Source organism: Festucalex cinctus, chromosome 2, assembly GCF_051991245.1.
Source record: "Festucalex cinctus isolate MCC-2025b chromosome 2, RoL_Fcin_1.0, whole genome shotgun sequence".
NCBI classification, from domain to species: domain Eukaryota; kingdom Metazoa; phylum Chordata; class Actinopteri; order Syngnathiformes; family Syngnathidae; genus Festucalex; species Festucalex cinctus.
The window spans coordinates 43,177,312-43,200,398 of NC_135412.1; the positions used below are offsets into that span (position 1 = coordinate 43,177,312).

Sequence of the window (23,087 nt, forward strand, 5' to 3'; positions counted from 1 at the left end):
GAATGCATGAGGACATCTAGAAGACGTTGTGGGATACATGGGCTTGTCAGTGACCATGGCTTTCCCCCCTCTTGATATGGCATGCCACATTTTGACAACTTATTCAGTCAAGAAGAACACAAAACATAGACCTCAGAACAACCTCAAATGATTCCAGCAACAAATGCATCTGGCTTGGATTGGAGTGTTGAAGATGAGTGTTGAACAACCTGCTCCAAGATGGCTGGCATGGCAGGAGGCGTGGTTTCATAATGTAATTTGAGAAAATTACAACAAAGGAAAACAAATGAGAAAATCTCACTATGTGAGTAGCAGATTAATAATGGAGAAAATTCTCATTTGTGAGATAACATTTACATGGCTGTAATTGTCGCCCCTTCAGACCTGCATTGAGGACTAAAATCATGTTTTTACTTGATATAGTGGACGCCAGGATAATATGACTGTAACGTGTTGCAAACTTATAAGCTTATATGCAACATTTTTTAACACGAACATGCAAATCAACTTGTGATTGTGACTGGTTATGGAACTAGAGGTGTTGACATCACCCAAATTATGTGTTTTACTGGTTTAGACATGCGAATATGTCCACTGAGACCATCTATGGGTCTGAAGGGGGTTAACTGCCCATTGTTCACCACAGACAACTCTGTATTTTTTTTGTGTGCAGAGTGCATAGTAGCTCACTCCACACAAGTGCACGTCGTAGTGAGTTAGGTGGATGTCAAGCAATTGCTTGAGAAAAAACTGATTCAAGTTTTTTATCTGAACAGTCATTAAACATCAAGCGCACATTTGTGTGTTAAAGGGTTCATATCCATTGACCTTTGACCTGCTCCTGAGTCATTAGTTGAGCCAGGGGTCCAAATTCATGCTGTGACCTCAGGATGGCTGTACTCTTTTAGCGTCTTGGCCTCTTCTAAAGCTACATTGTGTATATGACTTTGCTTTTAACTTTCTTTGTAGCAATTGACCTTTTGCAAACTCCGCCCCCCAAACGAGCATTGACCAATCACACATTTAGCAACCGTTGCTATGTAAGCATAGTCCGTCACGCTTTACTCAGCTCTCGATGACGTCCATAGTCTGATTGATTTTATTTGATGGCTTACGAGACTGCTAACCACCATAAAACTTTACGGAAGAAGAGTGACAACCATTAACAAGCTCCGAACCTCCAAAATGATGAAGCCGTGTGCCTACGGAGTATGTAAATCGGACTGTGCTAAGGTAAGACTATGCTAACCCTATCGGGCTAACTAGCTAGCTGTAGTGTAGTTTGCTTTCGGGGCAATAACAAAACAATGTCAAAGTTATTGTAGTTACTATTAATGAATAATATATATTACTAGAATGTCATTGCCATCTAAGTTAAGCTTGTTCAGTCAGTGGTTAATGTTAGTTTAATGTCTTCTGTTAGCTTTTGCATTTGTCTAAATGTTGCGAGCTAACGTTGACACAAAGCTTCGTCAATTTTGGAAAACTTAGCGTCCTAATAAGTGCCCCGAGCTTATCTTGTTTTCATTTTTCATGCAGCATTTTGTGAACGGACACCCGTCTCCGGAGTATCCCAACCTTGTGCTTGCTGTACAAGTGTTGAACCAGACAAGGGAGCAGCTCGAAGGCTGTTAACCTTAACTAAATCCATGGCTAGGGTGACATAAATATTTTTTTTATGATGGACAAAGAATAACAATGACTGATCTGATGCTTTCAAAGACAACCCCCCCCCCCCCCCCCCTAATGTTTAGCTAGCTATAAACACTGAGGTTTAGCTAACTTGCTGACCTAACAGTAATCCTCATATTTTAACAACACTAGACTAATATAAGTAAGAAAACTTACCCGGCAGTACAAGAGCACGACTGGTCCATAATGCTGTGCTGGTTGCATCTGAAGTATAGGTCATGGTTTTCTCAGATTTAGCGTTTACCCTTCGCTGGCTAATTTAATATTATGACTATAACCCTCCACTGCATATTGTAAACCTTTTTGTCTCGATCTGGAGGATATTGCACTGGTATTGCTCCAAAAGAAATCACTAATACACGCCGGTGTAAGTCTTCCCGTCACGGCTTGTGCTGTCGGAGTCACCAAGCTTGACGGACTAGCAACAGTAACTAAGGGGGGCGGAGCTTATGCAAAAGGTCAATTACTAACACAGTTGCCCACTTCAGCCGTTATCCGCTCCTTCTTGCCATCAGTGAGGGCAGCACGCACTCGCCATTGATGTGCGTGCAGAATGAAACCAATATTTCTAGACCAGAAGTGTTTGGCCTTCATAAAAAGCAATAAATATTTTGTTTTGAAAACATGTAAAAGCAAAATAACGTAATTCAATACTAAATACTGAAAAGCTTTTCAGGCATTGGTTTTCATATAATGTAAATGTAAACAATCAGAATGAGATCTAATGGCTAAGTATGTAAAAACACACAAATTGAAAAAAATTGTCTGCACAGTCACAACCTGTCCAAGAAACACAAAAAATAACAATAACCAGCATACAGAGACAGAACGGGAAGCCTGACAGTTCGATACTTAGCACCCTGGGTTTTTTAGATGGAAAAAAAGGAAACATGAGAAAGGGGGAGGGGTCAAAAAACAAGGCCCAATCTGTGCTCCTTTAAAGAGGAGCACAGTATAGACCTGGAAAAACAAAAACAAAACTTGGACATAGCAACACAATAATGGCATACATACACAAATGCTATGAAAGAAAATGTTTGGAAACAAAAGCATTTTTAACGGAATCTCCTCTTAATTATTAGTAATAATAGTAGTCGTAGAAACAGTAGTAGTATTACTAGTAATTATTAAGTAGTAACTTGTAGTTAAATGATTGTGGCATTTTATGTAATTGTAGTGAACAACAACAAATATAAAACAAAACAAACGAAATAATATTTTTTGAGTACAATACTGTATGTGTTCATGCAATCTACTACAAAGTTGAGCCAAACTGAAACGAAACTAATTAGATCGATATTTTAGTCCCAGTATCGATCCCGTATTGATACTGTCGAGGTATCAATAATATCGATGACCTAACTTGTCGGTCTAAAAGTCATGGCTTGGTGTAGTCATATTTAAAAGTGACATCAGATGCTGAAACTGAATGGACGCTGGCAAAAAGAATTGTCTGCAATATGGTCTTGGCTGATTGCTAATACTCTGCTGCCACCTGCTGGCCGATTTTGAAACATGGAACCTAATAACTACCATTGTTTGAAGCCACCACTTTCTATCAAGCTGCTTGTCAACGCTTTATCTCTAATCTTGTGTTAAAAAAAAAATAAAAAAAAATTAAAAAAAATAACGTACACGTGTTAGGGAGTGAAATGCAAAGTATTCAACGTTTTTGGGTTTGAATGTGAATTGCTCATTTAAAACTTTAAAAACTCATAAATGGTCAAACAAAAACACTATTGTGAAGATTTTGTGTCAAATTATTACAAAGCGCAACTATAAAGAATTATACAATGACTATTATGTGAAATCAAAGTTGTGCTAAAACATTTCCCAAGGAGGGATCGAACCGTGATCTCCCACGGACCAATCCATTGCTTTCACCATTCAGCTATCAAGGACATGTAGGTGGCTGTGACAATATGTGGTATTGTATTTAGTAATCAATTGTGCAAGGAATTTTGAAAAAAAGTTTGTCAAATGACATTTAACTAAATAGATGTTAACTTGTCTACACTGAAGTTGAATTTTGGATGTTGTGTTTTTTTTCCCTTATTATTTTTATCATTTTAAACTTCCATACGCTATTTTTTTTAAAGTTTGCTGTATAAGGTTTTAACATTGTCAATGTAACTTACTTTTGTTTTCTTTTCTTTGCTCTGAATGTTAACTACTGTGCTATACTAATGTGTTGTCTTTCCTTATGTAAAGCACATTAAGTTGCCTTGTGTAGGAAATGTGCTACACAAATAAACTTGCCTTGCCTTGAATATAGAATGGATAATATAGAAACAAAACCTAATAATGACAAATGACATCAAAAGTAATGGATGTGAAATAATTATTAGTGACAATGATTAGTATTAAATATTGCATTCCTACTAAGAGTTATCCACACTGTATTCGAATCTAGGTTCTCCATGCGGCAGGCAACTAAGCTATCCACTGACCTAACTTGTCATGGCTTATAGTGTATCTATATTCTAAAGTGATATATGATGAATAATGGGGGTCACGTGTTCAATCACTAATGAAATTAGAGAATGCATTATGCAATATGGATCAATTTTGAAGAAATAGTTTGTCAAATGACATTTAACGAAATAGATGTTAACTTGTTGTATTATGACTATACTGAAAAGGGGGGGAAAAAAGGAGAAGAAAAAAAAAAAAAAAAAAAAGAAAAAAAAAAAGAGTTGCTCCATTCAGGGTTTGAACCGGCACACCATTCGTATGGTTGTCTTTGTAATGCACCTGGCTCAAGCACTTATCCATGTGAGCTAACCTGACCCGTGAGCATTGGCGACCGAATTGACGTATTTGTAATTTAAAGTGTCATCTGATGCTGAAAGCCATCAGTGCTGATTTGGGACATGTTTAATCATGTCAGTATAACGCATTTCCTGGTATGATAGTCAGTTGGTATACTTAATATCCGTTTAGATAATTGCCACGGACACCTGTGCAATGTACAGTCGTTGGTGGGCTTTGAACCTGCGACCTCCTGCTTACTGTACATGCACTCTCCCAACTGCACCACTGAGGAGTATCAGAAAGCCGGTCAAGATGGTCTGTTGTATGTATGGAAGTGGGCGTGGAACGTGGGACTTAGAAAAAATTCAGTGTCAGTCCCATTGGAAATGAAAGGGGAAAAGTTCATATTTAACATTAAATTATGTGAAATCGGAAGTATTATGTGGGAGTAGTTTGACTGCAAAAAAGTGAGGAGAATAAAATGCTATAATAAGAATAATAAGTAAGATGAAAGAATCTCAATAACTTATGTGGGAATGCTGAAGTATAATAATAAAGGTTAGAAACAACTAGACAATTTCTGGAGAAATTGCGTGCGAATGCTGAAAGCTGAATGCTAATAGCTGAATGCAAAGTTGAATGCTAATAGCTGAATGCTAATGAAGGAAACAAAGAAACTGAAAATTACAAAGTAATTACCTATTAAAGCATTTTCAAGCAACAAAGCAGATCCAAATGATCAGTGGTAAAAGCTTAAGTGACAATGAAGGCATCAGAATTTTCAAAAGACGCCAATAAATGTACTGTACAAGATAAATTAAAAAATAAAGCTTTGGTCTCTTGCTTATAACATCACAAATTGAATTAAGCATTGTCTTAGTACGTTTCCAAATTGCATAAATTAACAGTTTACAGCAGTAGCAGCGATACATAAATACAATATGAGTTCCAGCAGTTATACTGCATGTGAATGGCTGCTAACCAGTCCAGGGTGGACCCCACCTCTCATCCAACGTCAGTTGGGCCAGACTCCATCTCACCCACGATTCAAATGAGGACAAGCATTCTAAAAAAAAAAAAAATGGATGGATGAAGTTTCACCAGTTTTATCGACCACAAAAAGTGGTTAATCTCGGGTTGCTAGACGTTCAAGGACATGCTTTAGCTCACGTCAGGGCCGTCTAAGCCTATACTTCCAGTCGATTTGTAACCAGCTTGAATAGAAATAGCTCGAATGTTTGTCTTCCTCGTCTGTTTTGACGGTGTGAGAGGGTGTTTGGCGGTGTGAGAATGGAGTTCCCTGTGATCCAGGAAACATCGTTGATGCCTGAGAACGTCTGGCTGAACATACAGTGGCAGTTGTCCAGTGGACAAGCTTTAGATACACCACACAGCTCAGGAATGCCTTTGATCGCTTATGCTGACCTGGATAGTGTAAATCTGTGGACACTTGTCTGATTTATTCTCATAGAAATAGACAAACTTTTATTTTGTGCACTTCCACAAAGTGTTGCTAATCATACACCAAGGAGGACGAAACAATGGAAACATTGTACAAACAGTGTACATTTCCCAGTAACTCTTCGAAGGGCATCACTCCAAAAGCATTCATTGAATGAATGCTCACATTTGGGGGCTGAATGGATGTGGCAGAGCCCACTGTGATCTTTTTTTGTAACATTAGAACTGCTAGAAGGAAGGAAATATGTATTTGTGTAAGAACAATGCATTATTTATTATTTGGTTTCTGCAATTGTAATTGCTGAGTCACCATGATTATTTGTATGCATGTCCACAGTGTAACGTATTCCTTTTTAACCATGCTATTGTGCAAGTGCATGTTGATCTTGATTCTTGTGGTCTTTGGAGATGTGTGCATAGTGTTATTACAACCATGATGACAGAGAGATTCATTGTGAAATAAATATATGGTTTAGACTGTAACATAACAAGCAAAAATTTTCATTTTTTAAAAATGCATTTGGCAGTTTAAAAAAAAAAAAAAATATGTATTGCTGTTCATAGTTTGGTATGTTTGAAGGATTTACAACGTGTTATTGTTGTAGTCTTCTTTTGTTTTTTGGACAGAATAAAAAGTTCTTTTTCAGCACCCAACATGAGCTGGCCAACAACCACTGAAAGGCTCAAGGCTGCATTCCACTCTTTTCTCTGTCCGCATAATACACACTACTCACAGTCCCACCACAGACAATCTGAAGGACAATCAGTGATAAACTATAATTAAGATAATTAAGGCAAATACACAAAATTAACCAAAAGTTCACCACTATGTTAAAATGAGAACACATAGAGTGACTGTTCTTTGTTTCTATGCCCTAATGGCCTCCAGACCAAAAAAAAAAATCAAAAAAAAAAAAATCAAAAAAAAAAAATTCATAATTTTCCACTCCCATCCTCTAGATGGCAGTAACGAAAATCATAAATGGGGTACCATGGTAAGCAAACTATAAAGGGAAAATCTGTTTCTTTTGCTGCATTGGAGGATGGTTGGAAGTCGAATATATCCAAGTTGTTTTTTTCTCAGTTCCGACTTGAAAGCGTTCGAGGTGAAAGTAAAAAAACAAAATGGCGGATAGTGATGAATTAAATGAAGCCATCTGATTTTATATTCAAGTAAATTGTGTTTTACCATTTATGGTCTGTGTTTCCAACGGGGTCGCCATTGTACAGTGACATCACATTGTAGTCCGTCGGTGAAGTTGGGGTCCTTTTTTTCCTGACTTCTCAAGTGGAATTTCCTAGTTCAAGGGGGCGTTCCCGTACACACTCCCTGGTTTGAACTTGGAAAAGTGAGACTTCCGACAATCCTCGAATGCAGCATTACTCTGTGACTATCAGTGTACATTGTTTGTTTCCCCTTGGATAAGGTCATACAGGATTTGAGAGAAGTCTGTGAGAGTGAAAAATGAAACGTAATCTTTCAATCCACAACATTATGCAGATCTGTTGCAAAATCTATATTTTTTTGTATGGTGACTCAGCAGAGAGGCACTGAGTAGAGCAGCAAACCCTGAATCATTAATGTCCATCTAAATTGCTTGACTAAACAAAACCAAAAAAAGCATGAAGTTCCACTTCCCGGTGATACGGTTACACTCCAGGCCTATCAACGGGTAACTACCATGCTTAACTTCATTTTACACTGCCACTTGAAAGTTAAAAAGTGCAAGTCCACTTCCGCTGTTTTGCCTTCACATTGCCTCTGTTATGCATCATCTATACGTGAGTTTGTTTTAATTTTGTTTCCCATGATAATTCTTCATTTCACAGGGGTTAATGTGTTTAAACATACGTGACTGACAAGTAATATATTTTCAAATATTACTTAAACCAATGCCTTTACAGTTCTTTAAGAGTTTATGATGGAAAAAGTTGGACCCTAGAACTAATGATTTCCCCTCAAAACATTTTTTTTTTTGAAAAGTTCTGCGCCGGAACAGATTTTGTACAACTTTAGAGATTCAACTGTAATAGACTGGCACCAGCATTTTATAGAGATTCAACTGTAATAGACTGGCACCAGCATTTTATAGATATTTCCATGTTTTCTGTGCCCCATCCCCAGGCACAGTTTTAAGGAAACCAGTTTGGGGTTTTGGTGTAATTCTACTACAGTAGTTATGAAAGCTTATAGGAAGTAACAGTAATTTGTGAGATCGAGTTCGGCAGAAATCCTGTGTCAGCAAACACAACAGACTTCACTGTGTTGCTCTTCCAGTGAAGGCACCAAGTAACAAAATGAGACATTGAGTGAACAAAGTGAGTGAGTGGGAGGGCAGATCTGATGGTGGGGGAGACTTTGACCTCTTCCAAAACAGAAAGCACGCGTTCCGGTAATTAGGGTTAACAAGGTAAGGTCAGCTCAGTTAATTCTTTGTGCCGTTGACAGAACAAAGGCCTGAAGAAATTAGAGGTTTCTGTTTAATAGTATGATTGATAATAATTAAAAACACATTTAAAAGCTAGAAAGACACTAAACAGGTCTGATTATTCATTGACTATTTACATGCACACACACATACATGCATACACAAACTCTTGTCCAGATGAAAGCGGAAGTCTGTCGTTGTCAGTGAATGGAGCTCATTGTGTCGTCTACAGCTGTGTAATCATGCTGATAGCGGCTTTGTGCAATACACACACGCGAGCACACTCGAACGCACACACATTTCCAACGCATGAACAGAAATACAGTACAGTATATAGTCAAGCTCGCCCTTGGTCATCTAAATCCGTGTAGTCTATGGCCACTCTCAATTTCGACACATCACCGTAGAGATTTAACACGTTTTATATCCGGTACAGTCTTGACAAATAAATGGAGATTAAAGCAGCTATATGGAAGATTTAAAATTTCAAATCGCTACTGCCACCTGTGGCCGAAAACAAACTGCACGCTCGTACACGCTGCGCGCACTCGTACGTGCACGACCTCAATACTGAAGACTGGGCTCTTCATATCCAATTAAACTATGTTTTCAGAGGTAAGACGTTTTATAATGTTATACAAAGCTGGCTACTTCACGGAATGAGACTCTCGATCCCCACTAAACAATTGATGTCCACGGGACGTGCAGATCATATTGCCATATCATATTGTTCATATTGATCATATTGTTGGTCGAAGTCCAGTCCTGTGCTGTACTCCAAAACGATGTGCAAATTACGTCAATTAATTGGACCTCATTCCGATGTTAATATGCAGTTACATATTGTAGTCACCCCGCTCAACAGATGTCAACCAGATTCTAGTCATTATTAGTGTATGTCGCCCCCAGGCTAGCGTCATTGTGCATTAGCCGAAATGTGGGCTGTCATTTATGGAAATTGACGATTGTGAAAAACATATAGACCCATTCACTACTTAGTGTGATACAGCCGTGAATGTTATCGCCATTCAGTAGTACCGTTCACATTCCGTTAGCATAATGTAGTTCCAATACGCTGTTTTCACGGAGGAATATAAGGCAACATTTAGCCTGATTGAAACACCGCGGAATGGAACGTCTGTTCTTCATAAAGTCATTCTGTTCTATTACATTCAACTTTGCCGCCCCTTTCACGCTAAATGTTGCCATCCACCTCACTTTCACCCCAATAGTTACAACCGAGAAGTGATTGATCTTGAGGTTACTGCTATTTGAAAACAACACATTTTTTTTCTAAATGTCAAGATACTCGCTTCTTACCTTTTGGAGTAGAAAGAAAGCCAGATGTGAAACACTTTTCTAATCCAAGTCCGATCTCAACTCTCTCCACTGCTGAAATGTCAAACCAATGTTCACTCTCGTTCTTGCCCGGCGTCGGTCACTATCAAGTTTAGATTAATTTTTTTTCGTGGCACTTGACATTGTTTTCATTTTTTTTTTTTAAGCAGCCTTCCGTGGAGTAAGAGCGGGTGTCTGGGGCAGCGAAAATCTGTACTAGTTCCGTCTTCGCGACTACAGGAAACAACTGACGAGAACGTGCATGACGTCACATCCCGCAGACAGAGGGCGGGAAATTGTAAGGATTCGGACCGGACGCTTCCTAAATAACATTGGCCAGAGGCTTGTAGGAGTACCCATTGTGAACAGCTAAGATGTTGATCTACTAATTAGAATATGTTTCAGTCATAAATGGTCAAATAAAAAGGCTATTGTTAAGATATTTGGGGGGGAAATCCTCCATATAGTCGCTTTAAAGTTTCTATTGCGGGTGTCCAATAAAAAAAAGAGGAGGAGGTAACAGGATATGTTTAGAGGAAGTGTGAAGCATAAAACCAGGGGTGCGAGTTCAATGCCTGGAACATGTATACATCCATGAACAGCAGACTTCCATCCCATCCATTCTCTGAACTGCTTATTTTTCTTCACCCTAATATACTTTCTTTCTTTAGCTACTTGTGAGGCACTGAAACCCGAACTCCAAACATTGTTAACTTAAAGCAGCTATATGTAAGATTTAAAATTTCAAATCTCTACTGCCACCTGTGGCCGAAAACAAACTGCACGCTCGTACACGCTGCGCGCACTCGTACGTGCACGACCTCAATACTGAAGACTGGGCTCTTCATATCCAATTAAACTATGTTTTCAGAGGTAAGAAGTTTTATAATGTTATACAAAGCTGGCCACTTACGGAATGAGACTCTCGATCCCCACTAAACAACTGATGTCCACGGGACGTGCAGATCATATTGCTTTAGTCGGTCGAAGTCCAGTCCTGTGCTGTACTCCAAAACGATGTGCAAATTACGTCAATTAATTGGACCTCATTCCGATGTTAATATGCAGTTACATATTGTAGTCACCCCGCTCGACGGACGTCAACCAGATTCTAGTCATTATTAGTGTATGTCGCCCCCAGTCTAGCGTCATTGTGCGTTAGCCGAAAGGTGGGCTGTCATTTATGGAAATTGACGATTGTGAAAAACATATAGACCCATTCACTACTTAGTGTGATACAGCCGTGAATGTTATCGCCATTCAGTAGTACCGTTCACATTCCGTTAGCATAATGTAGTTCCAATACGCTGTTTTCACGGAGGAATATAAGGCAACATTTAGCCTGATTGAAACACCACGGAATGGAACGTCTGTTCTTCATAAAGTCATTCTGTTCTATTTCGTTCAATCTTGCCGCCCCTTTCACGCTAAATGTTGCCGTCTACTTACTTTCACCCCAATAGTTACGACCGAGAAGTGATCGATCTTGAGGTTACTGCTATTTGAAAACAACAGATTTTTTTCTAAATGTCAAGATACTCGCTTCTTACCTTTTGGAGTAGAAAGAAAGCCAGCTGTGAATCACTTTTCTAATCCAAGTCCGATCTCAACTCTCTCCACCGCTGAAATGTCAAACCAATGTTCACTCTCGTTCTTGCCCGGCGTCGGTCACTATCAAGTTTAGATATTTTTTTTTTCTTGGCACTTGGCATTGTTTTCATTTTTTATTTTTATTTTTTATTTTTTTTAAAGCAGCCTTCCGCGGAGTAACAGCGGGTGTGTGGGGCAGCGAAAATCTGTACTAGTTCCGTCTTCGCGCGACAGGAAACAACTGACGATGACGCGCATGACGTCACATCCCGCAGACAGAGGGCGGGAAATTCGAAGGATTCGGACCGGACGCTTCCTAAATAATATTGGCCAGAGGCTTGTAGGAGTACCCATTGTGAACAGCGAAGATGTTGATCTATTAATTAGAATATGTTTCAGTCATAAATGGTCAAATAAAAAGGCTATTGTTAAGATATTTTTTGGGGAAATCCTATATAGAGTAGCTTTAAAACTCTTAAAACTTAAACAGCGCATCCCAAGAAAGACAATCTCCCCAAGGGTGATGGTTAAGCTTAATATAGTGTTAGTGTTATTTTAATGTGACTTTTATTAGGTGATTTATATACGTATCTAGAATACAGTGACACCTTTAAAGGAACATTCAGTGACCCTCGCGCCATTTAGTGGTGAACTAATAATTCTTTAATTAAAAAAAACGATGTCAATAGTATGTTAAAAAAATAATAATGTTATAAGTTGTAACGCATAAATGTATTTTCTTTATATAATCGTAGGTCTAGAAACCACTAATTGCATTACATGGCTGTAGTCTCACCTTACTAGAACTGCCATGTTTCAACGCCATCTTCCTGTTCCAGGTGTCCAACGGACAACTTCGCAAATGTAATTAGCATCGAGTGTCGGACCCAATGGGTTGACCACAGCTTACCTTCCACAGCTGAGGTCTGCAGGTAGTTGTCACTAACTCTCGCGATTCGGGCCGTCGCCTGTCACTTTCTGCTTTGTTCTCGCAAGCTTTTACTAGCTTTTTAAAAATATTTTTTACTAGCTCATCCCGCTAGCCGCTCTTGTTAGCCACTCCAACCTATGAGTCCGACTAACTCCCGTTAGCCACTCTTGTTAGCTGCTCCAGCAAATTCAGACTTGTTCGCCAGGCGTCAAAACAGCTGCCAAGTCGCCATCCGCTTGTTTGATGCTCGTTTTCTCACGCAAAATAAGAATTGTTGGTCAGCTTGCGAAATGTGGTCTCTCTGAGCCACCGTAGTGTGCGTCCTCCTGCGTGCTTGTAATGCTATTCTTTGACCACTAGATGGCGCTAGAGACTACACACTGGGTCTTTAAAGTTGACCACCAATTTGAGCATACCATTAAAAATTTTCTGGACCGATAATATCGCTCAAACAACTGTCATGCAATATGCTGCAGTACCTCAATTCAACTTACTTTATTTTTTGGTGTGTGTGTGTGTGTGGGGGGGATTGTTTTCATTGCACAAACACCGTAAAGTCCGTGACATATTTAAGGTGAAATCTCGATCCCTCCCCAACAATAAAATGTACTTTAACATCTTGTATATTCAATGTTGCATTTCTGGAATGCTTGATCGTCTTTAAGTGTAAAATTAAGCAGCCAAGTCAATCTTTTTGGTGTCTGCCCATCCACCTCTTGCAAACTGAGTTCCTCCACCAATGACTTGGCAGTTAAACTGGCCAAAATTCCAGAATGAAAGAACCACTTTGAAGCCGTGGTTAAAGCAATGATCATGTCACATCAAAGCCAAATGGTAAACTGAGCCACAAGGTTAGCACAGCATTAGCTTCTGGTAATAAGAAAAAATAAAAATGGCAAGACAGCTTCTTTTTAAATGTGTCTATAATTCTTCATATGCTGACAAACTAAATGCCCAGTCATTATTTTACTGTTTGCTGGATCTCTGCTTGGCTGTTTTTTTTATGGAAGCCCATTCCCGCCAGTAAAAAAATAAAAAAAATAAAAAATAAAAATTAAAAAAAAAAGTGGAGTTTTTGTTGTTGTTGTTTGTTTTGTTTTGTTTTTTACGTTAGAATGCCAGTGAGAATTTTTTTTTTTTTTTAAAAACACGTTCGAACGAGAATCCGCCAGTGGGGGGGAAAAAAAAAAAAAAAAAATCTATCAGACTTCCATGCAGCATGTTGCGCCCTCCAGTGGCGAGCAAAGTTTGAAACAATTATGAAGACCACGTCACACTCAACGAGCATCTAAAAGTCGACTTTATTAAATTATTGTACAATTGTACTTGGCAACATGTATTATAATGATGTGATTTGTGGTGTTATAGACCTATACGCGATAATAGCCCATCACGTTGAAGCAAGGTTGCACAAACTGGATGGGTGACCAACGGTTTCTTCAGATTGCCATTACGCTCATTTTGGTTGATGCACCTGCATCGACAGGTCGTAAAAATGGCCTGAAATTTGAATCTGCGTGTGGTTGAATCCGATGGAGGGCTTGCGCTTGCCCCATGGTCTGGAAACCCATTCTCGCTTTAATAAAGACGACTTAGATTGTCGTTGAGTGTGACGAGGTCTTCATAATTGTTTCAAACTTTGCTCGCCACTGGAGGGCGCAACGTGCCACATGGAAGTCCGATAGATTTTTTTTTCTCCCCCCCCCCCACTGGCGAATTCTCCTTCGAACGTGTTAAAAAAATAAAAAATAAATAAATAAATAAATAAATAAAATACATAAAAATCTCTTTGTTTTTTGTTTTGTTTTTTGTTTTTTTACTGTTGGGAATGGGCTTCCATAGTTCTTAGCAAGCACCAAGAGAAAGACCAAACTCAGCAAGTGGTGTTAAGAGAGGAAGATGGTAAGATAAAATCAATATCCACAGGAAGTTTCTAAAAGAATTTCTAGCAGTAAGGTTGAAGCATTCCCATACGGGTCATCGCTTGATTTTTCACACCTTTGACATTTGTTATCTTTATTTTTATATTGTACACTTCTCAGTGGTTGACGTGTTTTTACACATGTATGGCGGTCAATAATGACAAAAAGTAACTTACAACTAAAAAATAAATGCAATTTAAACAATGTGAGCAGACTTACCGCGATATCTTTTCCAGCCCAGTTACATTCCTCCCTCCACTCAACAGGGGCAGGCCAGTAGATCTGAAACCCAACAGTGCACATCTTCATTTCATTTTTTTTAATGTTCTCATTTAACATATTATTCTGAAGTCAGAACGATATGGTTTGTCAGATGGAGATTTGTCCAACCTTGTGCTCCTGTTTGCCAATGTTATCCAGTGAAAGCGACAGCAGGAAGTTCTTGGCCCCAACGAACAATCTGCCCCGTTCCTCGTCCAGCAGCAGAGCGCTGAAGCAGCATGAAAGCTCCAGATCAAACCGTCTCACTCCACTTAACTGCTGCAAGTCTACGAAGAGAAATGTAAATATATATGGGACTGTGTCAGGAAATTACACATTGCCATAAAATACGTAGGACTAATGTACTTCCTATTTTAAACTGAACCGACCAATTTATCCATTTAAAAAAAATAAATAAAAAAAGATTCTATTTAAGTCATTGGTTAATAATAAACGCACTTTTTTACATATATGGTATCATTAACAATGTTGTACTCATTTCACTTTCTTTTCATTAGCGCGTTTATTATAATTTGAATTTGCATTTGATTTTATTATACATTTCCTAAATTCTCTTGATCTGTATATGAAAGTTAAGATTATTAAAATGTTACTTAAACATGGAAATGATGTTGACAGTTTGACACTGTAATTAATTATTTCACTTTACATTGTATGTCATGGGAGAATTTGTTTTGGAATTAGAACAAATCGCAAGTCAACAGCAACACGCTAGGATTGCGTCTGACTTTGGAGGTCAACTGAACTGCTAACTAAACACTATTATCTGATAAATGGCTGCACATCCACCTATTCATTTTCTATAGCAGTTCATGTCGTCATTAGGGTCACTGGTGAGCTGTGGAGCCTATCACAGCTGACTTTGGGCGAGACTCGAGAGGTTGCTAAACTCTGGGCTGGTTCCCAGTCAATCACACTTTTGTTTGATATTATGTATTTTTCCACATCTAGAAAAAAAACCCAGAAGGCCAGAATCCTTTGCTTCATGCTGTGTAACTGTTATAAGCTGAAGATGTCAAAAACATATCCTCTATGTGCAAATTTCTTTACCAAGTAATTGTAACCCCTAATCAAGTGTCCTAAGATAACGCCAACTGCAAAACAAGTCAGAAGATTCCATCCCGTAGAATGTGGTAAGGGCTTCAAGTCATGTGGTAGATAGCAAAGATGACCATTTCATCCATTTGATTTGCATTTTATTTTAGCTGCAGCTCTAGGCTAAACGCTAAACAATTCCTTGATATGTGGTTTCAGTAACATGTTTTTGTGCTTTTCCATCTGAAAACAAATTCTAGGAGGCATGGTTGGGGGTTAGTCATTTTATACTGGTTATGTAAGATGTAAGGGAGGGAAAAGGGCACAATTTAACTCCTGATGGACTAGTGCACTGATTCTTAACTTATTTGCTCCTAAAAACGGACAAATACATTCTATTTTAAATTTTCTAAGTTTCCCAAAGACGTATTTATATGTTTTATGGTATTTTTTTATACTAGAGCACACAGAAGGCTTTGATGCAACCTCTCAACTGCAAAGAACGGTTGAAGAAATAGTAGTTATTACACAAACGGCCAGCAGGTGCCAGCAGAGATCAACCAGGGCCATGTTGAAAAAAGTTCAAATACAATTCTCATTAGATTTGTGAATAATGATGAAACTTAGCGTTATTCTAATACTAACTTCTGCAAAACAGAAACAGATAGAATTTATTTATTTATTTTTCGTGTTGAAAGAAGAGACTTTAATCTTTCGTTTGGTAGGTTCCATGTTTTTATAGCAATAGAACACAATATTCTGTGGGCCTTGCAAAATCAGTCAAAATCCAGTAAAACAGCCGGCAGTGAATGGGATTGCTTCTGTGAAAATGGCTGGGAGTGAATGAGTTAACTTGTGGGTGAGCATTCAAAAGTGGGTTACAGATCTCTCATGGGTGGATTGCAGAAAAGTTGTAGAAAATTACAGTCCATCATTTTACGACTCTCCCAGCATACATTTTGACTGCGTCTCGATCAAATCCGCCAAAATCACGTGACCCCAGCTGCGCCACAACTTAGACCTGCTTTCAGAAGATGTATTCCAATGCATTATTATTACTATTAGAATTGTTGTTACTTTATGTCAGCAGATTTTCAGGTGTGATGGGCATATAAAAGAACACAGACTGTAAGAATGCCCGGTATAGCGCAGTACAGTCTGCCAAATTCCCAAAACAGGCTAAAGGAGGATGCACAAAAATGATGATGCGCCACTTTTTACACCCAAGCACATTTGTGCTGTCTATGAAAATGGAGCCCTTAGTCTTTGTTAAATAAGATTAAAAATTTTCCATAGGTGTGAATACATCCATCCATCCATTTTCTTGACCGCTTATTCCTCACAAGGGTCGCGGGGGCTGCTGGCGCCTATCTCAGCTGGCTCTGGGCAGTAGGCGGGGGACACCCTGGACTGGTTGCCAACCAATCGCAGATAGGTGTGAATGATTGGCCATTATTTGCGTTGCGATTGGCTGCTGACCAATTGTACTAATCGTACCCCACCTCTCACCCAAAATAAGATGGTGTAGGCGTTATTGAAAGCGCTGGAGAACATGGATGAAAGGATGGATGAACTTCGACTATGCACGCAACCTCCACTTCGAGCTCCACGATGGTGTTGTCACGTAAACAAACTATCAAAACAGCACTCTTTTATCTGTTTTCAGTTAAAAACCCTTTTGGCCCCTTGGTTTCTACCCCATAAAATGTTGCTCATCTCTTTGTGATGAACTCACACATTAGTTTATATTAGGGGAGATGAGCATCATGTTCTAGTTGGTAAGGGTGGGGCGCCAGTCCTTCACATGGAAATAAAAGCTCACTCATCTAAATGGTTGCCGCCTTGGGTGTCACGTCATAAAATGAAACATCACACCCTTGCTAGTCCTACTATCTTTGTATATTACAGTAACAGAAAATGGTGCCTTTTAGACTACTTTTCAAAACTTCTTCACGCCACTTGGATATTTCCTTCCTGCCTTACCTTTGTACGAGAGCTTCATACGTGGCGATGACGAAGAGGATGAGGAAGACGAGGACGAACGTGTCACAGTGCTGGAAGAGGAAGCATGAGCCAATCCCAAAAGAAACAGAGAGCTGCAGGTGACCATCATGGCCGCCATCATCATCATCATCATCATCATGGGCATCATTCTGGCACACTGTGTCTTCCAAAGTCCTCAGTGGGAACGTGAGGATAAACTTGGATGTTAACACACGTCTTAAGGTCAAATATTCAATTGGAGTCCATTGGGTTGAGACTGAGTATCGCCTTATGGGGCCAGAGTTCCAGGATTCTTTTGGAACTGCCGTCTTGGCATGGAAGCGTTCTCCGGGCAGATCCCTAAACCAGCAGACCTCACCTCTCTCCTCCAAGAAGGGATAAAAATGTCACACACGGGCCAGATCCAGATCTAAAAATAGAAAAAGAGAGGCAAGATTCAGAGATGGACAGCGACAGATTATCTATTTTTGACCACGCACTTACACACATAAGCAGACGCACACGGGTATACTATTAAGGTACACTATTTGGACAAAAGTATTGGGACAACTAGTCCTATAGTCATACAGGAAGGGAAAATGGAAGAAAAGGTTGGAAAGAAGCATACAATTATTGAAAATTTCATATTGTGTCTGCAAAAAAACCACAAGAACTCACAGTACCTCACATGAGCTCAGCTTAGAGACAGCAGTGAATGTCACAAGATTTACCACCACACATTTTTGCTTCTTTAATTTTTTCATTACTCATAAATATCATCAGAAAAGAAGAACAAAACTACTTGTTATCAAACAATTGCCAACGTAATCTGATAGTCAACATTATGGGGAATTTAGCGGGCCGTTCTGCACCAAGCTGGGCATTCTTCAATCGGGTTTGGGGTGGCGTAGGGGCTGATCTTAATTTTACGGTACAGATGTGCTTCCGCAATGTCAGGTTTGTGCTATTTCTAATGTGCTAATAGCATACCACATAGAGAATGAAAGGAGACACTTTGATTGGCTTGATAGAAGTCAGCTGTGCCTACGCCCACAGCGGTGCAGCCCTCTCTCTCTCGCAGGCCTGATTGCATCTGTAAAATTACCAACATCGGGTGCAACTCGTTTTCAAGCAGAAATACGCCTTGCGCCATACCGGATATATGCTACATTTATGCTAGTCAAGGAAATAGAGCCTGTAATGTCTTATAATCTTTTATTGATTGCTTGTCTAATTCTTATCTTGTTTTTTTTGTTTTTGTTTTGGCATGTCCGTTATCTAATGTTGCCGTCTCATTCAATGAATGTGTTGTTGTCAAGTCTGAGAGTTATCAAGTTAAACAAGTAACTGTTCTATTGTATTGAGAGAGCCTGTTGTGCACCACACACACAAACACACTGCTGACCACAATGATGTCTTTCAAGAGAAAGCGTTGAATTTATCACATTACACCTCACAGATGTCACTCACCAACATGAGACAACGCTGCTTTATGCTGTTTACTTCTATGTTGTTAATGATCCCCTTCTCGCTTTCACTACTTGCAGCCTCATATAATAAAATTTTTTTTGTTGATGGTAATATAGATGCTTTAATACTTTCATTATCCATTATGTGACTAATAAAGTATATCTGATATCTGAAGTTATTATCCAAAATGCTCTGAATCCATTTAGTTTATTTTGAGAAAAATTACAACTTTACATGAATTAAATCTAAAGATTACCAAACTGGTGGTTATTCTCAGCTCAAATTGACCTTAATCAATAAAACACATGCAAAAGTCTTGCAGCAAGGAATGGGCAAGCTTGCAAAAAAAAAAAAAAAAAGTGACTGTTAGTCTTTCTTACAGCAGTACCTTTTTGTGCACATAGAATAAAAAACATTGTCCAGACGTGCAAGTCACTATTTTAAAGTGCTGCCTACATTTCTTTTCAAATGCAGGCATGTCCATTATTCAGAATTCATAAATTACAAGAATGCTTAAGAATTGTGCAAAAGATTGTGCTCTCAAAATTGGATATTGTCATGATATGGTGCGCGGATGTGGTGGATCGTGGGGAGATGGACCCAATGGCCGAGAAACATGACAGAAGAGGACTGACAATAATGAGGATAACTTTATTGACTGGAACTAAATAAAGGACTGGATGGAACGTGGGCAGACTGAGCATGACATGGACAGATGTGGCAGGACAGACTTGGAATAACGTGGAGTGACACTTGACCAGACGTGAAGAGACACTTGAGTTGACGCGGACAGACTTGGGTTGACGTGGAGACGTGGGTTGACGTGGACAGACTTGGGTTGACGTGTACAGACTTGAGTAGAACGTGGACACACTTGGGTTGACGTGGACAGACTTGAGTAGAACAACGAGATGTGAGCAGAAAGTGGAGATCTGAGTAGTGATGTGCTTCTAGGGTCGAATCCCTGAAGCATGTGCCGAGTAATGTAGATGAGTGGTTCATAAACGGCTATTCGATGTGCGTGTTGATGACGTACGTGGTGACGTTTGAAGCCCCACAAAGCCGGTGTACCACGTTCGCTAGGTTTGAGTGTGGTTAGAAATAAAAGCGGCAAAGAAACGCTATGGATTCTCCTTCATTTTTTGTGTTTTCGGGTCCCTTATTGCGCTACTGTTTGGCATTCGATTCGACGAGCTTCTTTTTTGCGATGGGACCAGCAAGAAAGAGGAGATTTTACCCTGTTTGGGAGCACTTAGAGCAGATATCACCTCAGAAGGTGAAATTCTCCGAAAAGAATCCGCCTGAGTCCAAAAACTTTGGAAAAAATATTGTTTTTAAATAAAAATGAATAAGTATTTTACCTCCTTATTTCACATTTTTACTTGTTGCATAAGCACATACACAAAGTAACACAGAACAATTCATGTTAAAACACTTATATATAATATATATATATATATATATATATATATATATATATATATATATATATATATATATATATATATATATATATATATATATATATATATATTTATTCAGAGCATGATTTACACCCCACCATTTTATTGCATGCACCAATCATGTTATATATCTTTCTGTCCACACGATGGCGTAGTCGAGGAAATGAATCATCTTGAAGCTCCTACGTGTGTGTGAAGTATTTCCCTGCAGGGCTTGACTGCTTTATGGGGCTTTTGTCATCACTAGATGTGAGCAGAACGTGGAGACTTGAGCACAACGTGGGGAAACTAGCAACACAGCTTAGCACACTGGACAAGACAAGAAAAGAAAAGAGAATGCTCCCACAGACTAAATACAACACTAACGAGACACTAACAAGACACACCTGGGAAGCACAGCAGGCAGAGGGCACTAATTAGGTCAACACACACTGGGAAGGGGAATGTCACACAGGTGGACCTACTCAGACATAACGAGACAGGGGAAACACACAAGAACACCAGACAAACACAACGCACTCACCAAAATAAAACAAAACCCAACTCAAACAAAACTGAAACACAACATATATGGTATGAATGCAAAAACAATGAAAATGGTTTTGTAGCGTTTCCCACTTTTTCAGTCATGTTCAGCATTAAAATATACAATCAACAAATAAGAATTAGTTTTAACTAAAAATGTGTCCAGTGTGTGCCTGATTCATTATATAAAGTGGCCTACTGTACAAAAATGGGAGGCCACCGATCTGTTGTGCTTGCAATTCTGTACTGAACATTTATTGTTCAACTATGTCACTCATTACAGCGTGTACATCCAGACTAGAAATTTTAAAAGTCACTTTTATTTCCAGACCTGTACCAGTACATGTACTTGACTCTTGAGTAGCCACAGATACTAACACCAAGTGTCAATACCACTTACTAGACACTAGACCAGTGTTTTTCAATTCCGGTCCTCAGGCCCCCCTAGCCAGCCTGTTTTCCATGTCTCCCAATTGCAACGCAGGTGAGGATCGTTATCAGGCTTCTCCAGGGCTGGCTGATTAGCTGTCATTGGAATCAGCTGCATTGGGAATTGGGAGACATGGAAAACAGGCTGGCTAGGGGGCCCTGCGGACCGGAATTGAGAAACACTGCGCTAGACAAATAATTTTAAAGAAAGACTTTTATATCCTAATATAGCATTTTCCCTTAAAATTGCATGAATGGCAATTTTCTATGGGCTCTTTGCACAAATGCACTACTTCCTGAACTCAACACCAGTCCTTCATTTTCTGTCTTTCATGAGTGGACAAGCTGATTAATCCAGGTGTGCCTGATCTCAGGAACTACAACAACATTGGCCAGACACACCTGGATTAATCAGTTTGTCCACTCATGAAAGACGGGAAACAAAAACGTGGTATTCAGTTCAGGAAGTAGTCGAGCTGTGCAAAGAGCCCATTCTTCTAATTTCAAATTTCGAATTCCAGATCATAAAATGGCAACACAAGGGTGGTTGATATCGGATACCTGGTTTTGGTACTTGCCCATTTGCGGAAAGAAAAAAAACAACAACAACCATGTGCTGTTATTTACATCCATCTCTTCTCTTGGCTAGCCTGCTGATTACTTCCTGGTTTACGGAAGATGATGCGCAGGTGGCTGGTAGCAGCATACAATCCAATATTAATGCCATCGGCAACTGTTTCCAGATTCTTCCAAAAATGGCAAGAGTTATTACTTTTTCCTTAGCTTATCACCAGCCCTCTTTACAGTTTTACAATTATTGAGCAAGCTTGTTACTGTTATGTCAAAATGACAACTGTGAAAAAATGAAAAAAACAACAAAAACAAAAAACAACAACAACAACACTAGTGGTGGGCCTGAGACTTTTTAACAGTAGTGTACCTACAAAAATAGTCTTTCATACATGCATATATTGCACACATGCACACACACGTCTAAGTTGCTGGCACACATTTTTATGAATAATGAAGCTATTAAGGCACAGAGACAAGCAAGCTTTTATTAGCTTACACAGCTCACTAGTCTTTCCAACACAACAGGACAGGAACATAAAACTCCCATACCTAGTGGTATGTATAACATGCACGCACACACACACACACACACACACACACACACACACACACACAAAACACATTGACAGACACATATATGCACACGTGCACTCACATGTGAAAGGACAAAGGTGCACATGCAAGCTTTTGAAACAGCGCACATCTTGGCTTCCTGTGCCACATTGCACTGCTCTCCAAGTGAACAAAAGAAGTGTTGTGTTTTTATCCTGTTTTTTTTTTTTACCTTAAAATTTAGTCTGCTAAGTTTGCGTGTCAAGATTGTGTCAAATATGAAAGCATTAAATTCACCTTGCCAACACTTAGGAAGTGATTCATGGTGTGCAAAATGCATTCAGTAAGCGTGAATTGTATTTTTCTGTGGTGACTTTGGAGTGTGCGTGTGCTTTCTGCGCGCATGTGTGTGAGCACTTCGAGGTTTGTGTGTAGCTGCAATGACACAACATACTACTGTATAATGGTATTCTTGCGCATATTTCCCGTCATCGTCTCTGGGAGTCTGACTCTATTGTCGACTGCTATTAAAACCGCGACAAGTCTCACTGTGTGTGTTTTTTTTGGGTTTTTTTGTGTGAGTCCACTAAGGACACGCACGCACGCACGCACGCACGCAGCTTCACACTCAGCACTTAACTGTGCACACTCACTCCCA

At 39.3% G+C, this 23,087-nt stretch overlaps 1 protein-coding gene across 7 annotated transcripts in view; it reads right to left on the reverse strand.

The window, feature by feature from the left end:
- sema3b (sema domain, immunoglobulin domain (Ig), short basic domain, secreted, (semaphorin) 3B) overlaps positions 1-23,087 on the reverse strand; it is a 365,064-nt gene that overhangs the window by 105,370 nt on the left and 236,607 nt on the right. For 5 of the 7 annotated variants that reach the window (XM_077515174.1, XM_077515173.1, XM_077515172.1 and 2 more), the window contains 3 exons: positions 17,418-17,847; positions 14,508-14,665; positions 14,337-14,399 (listed from right to left, as the gene is read on the reverse strand). In XM_077515174.1, the coding sequence (XP_077371300.1) occupies positions 14,337-14,399; positions 14,508-14,665; positions 17,418-17,586 (390 nt within the window). In that variant the 5' untranslated portion in view covers positions 17,587-17,847. Of the gene's footprint in view, positions 1-1,848; positions 2,163-14,336; positions 14,400-14,507; positions 14,666-17,417; positions 17,848-18,100; positions 20,118-23,087 lie in introns of those variants that run through there. The other 2 variants (XM_077515175.1, XM_077515176.1) reach the window with 2 other exon arrangements.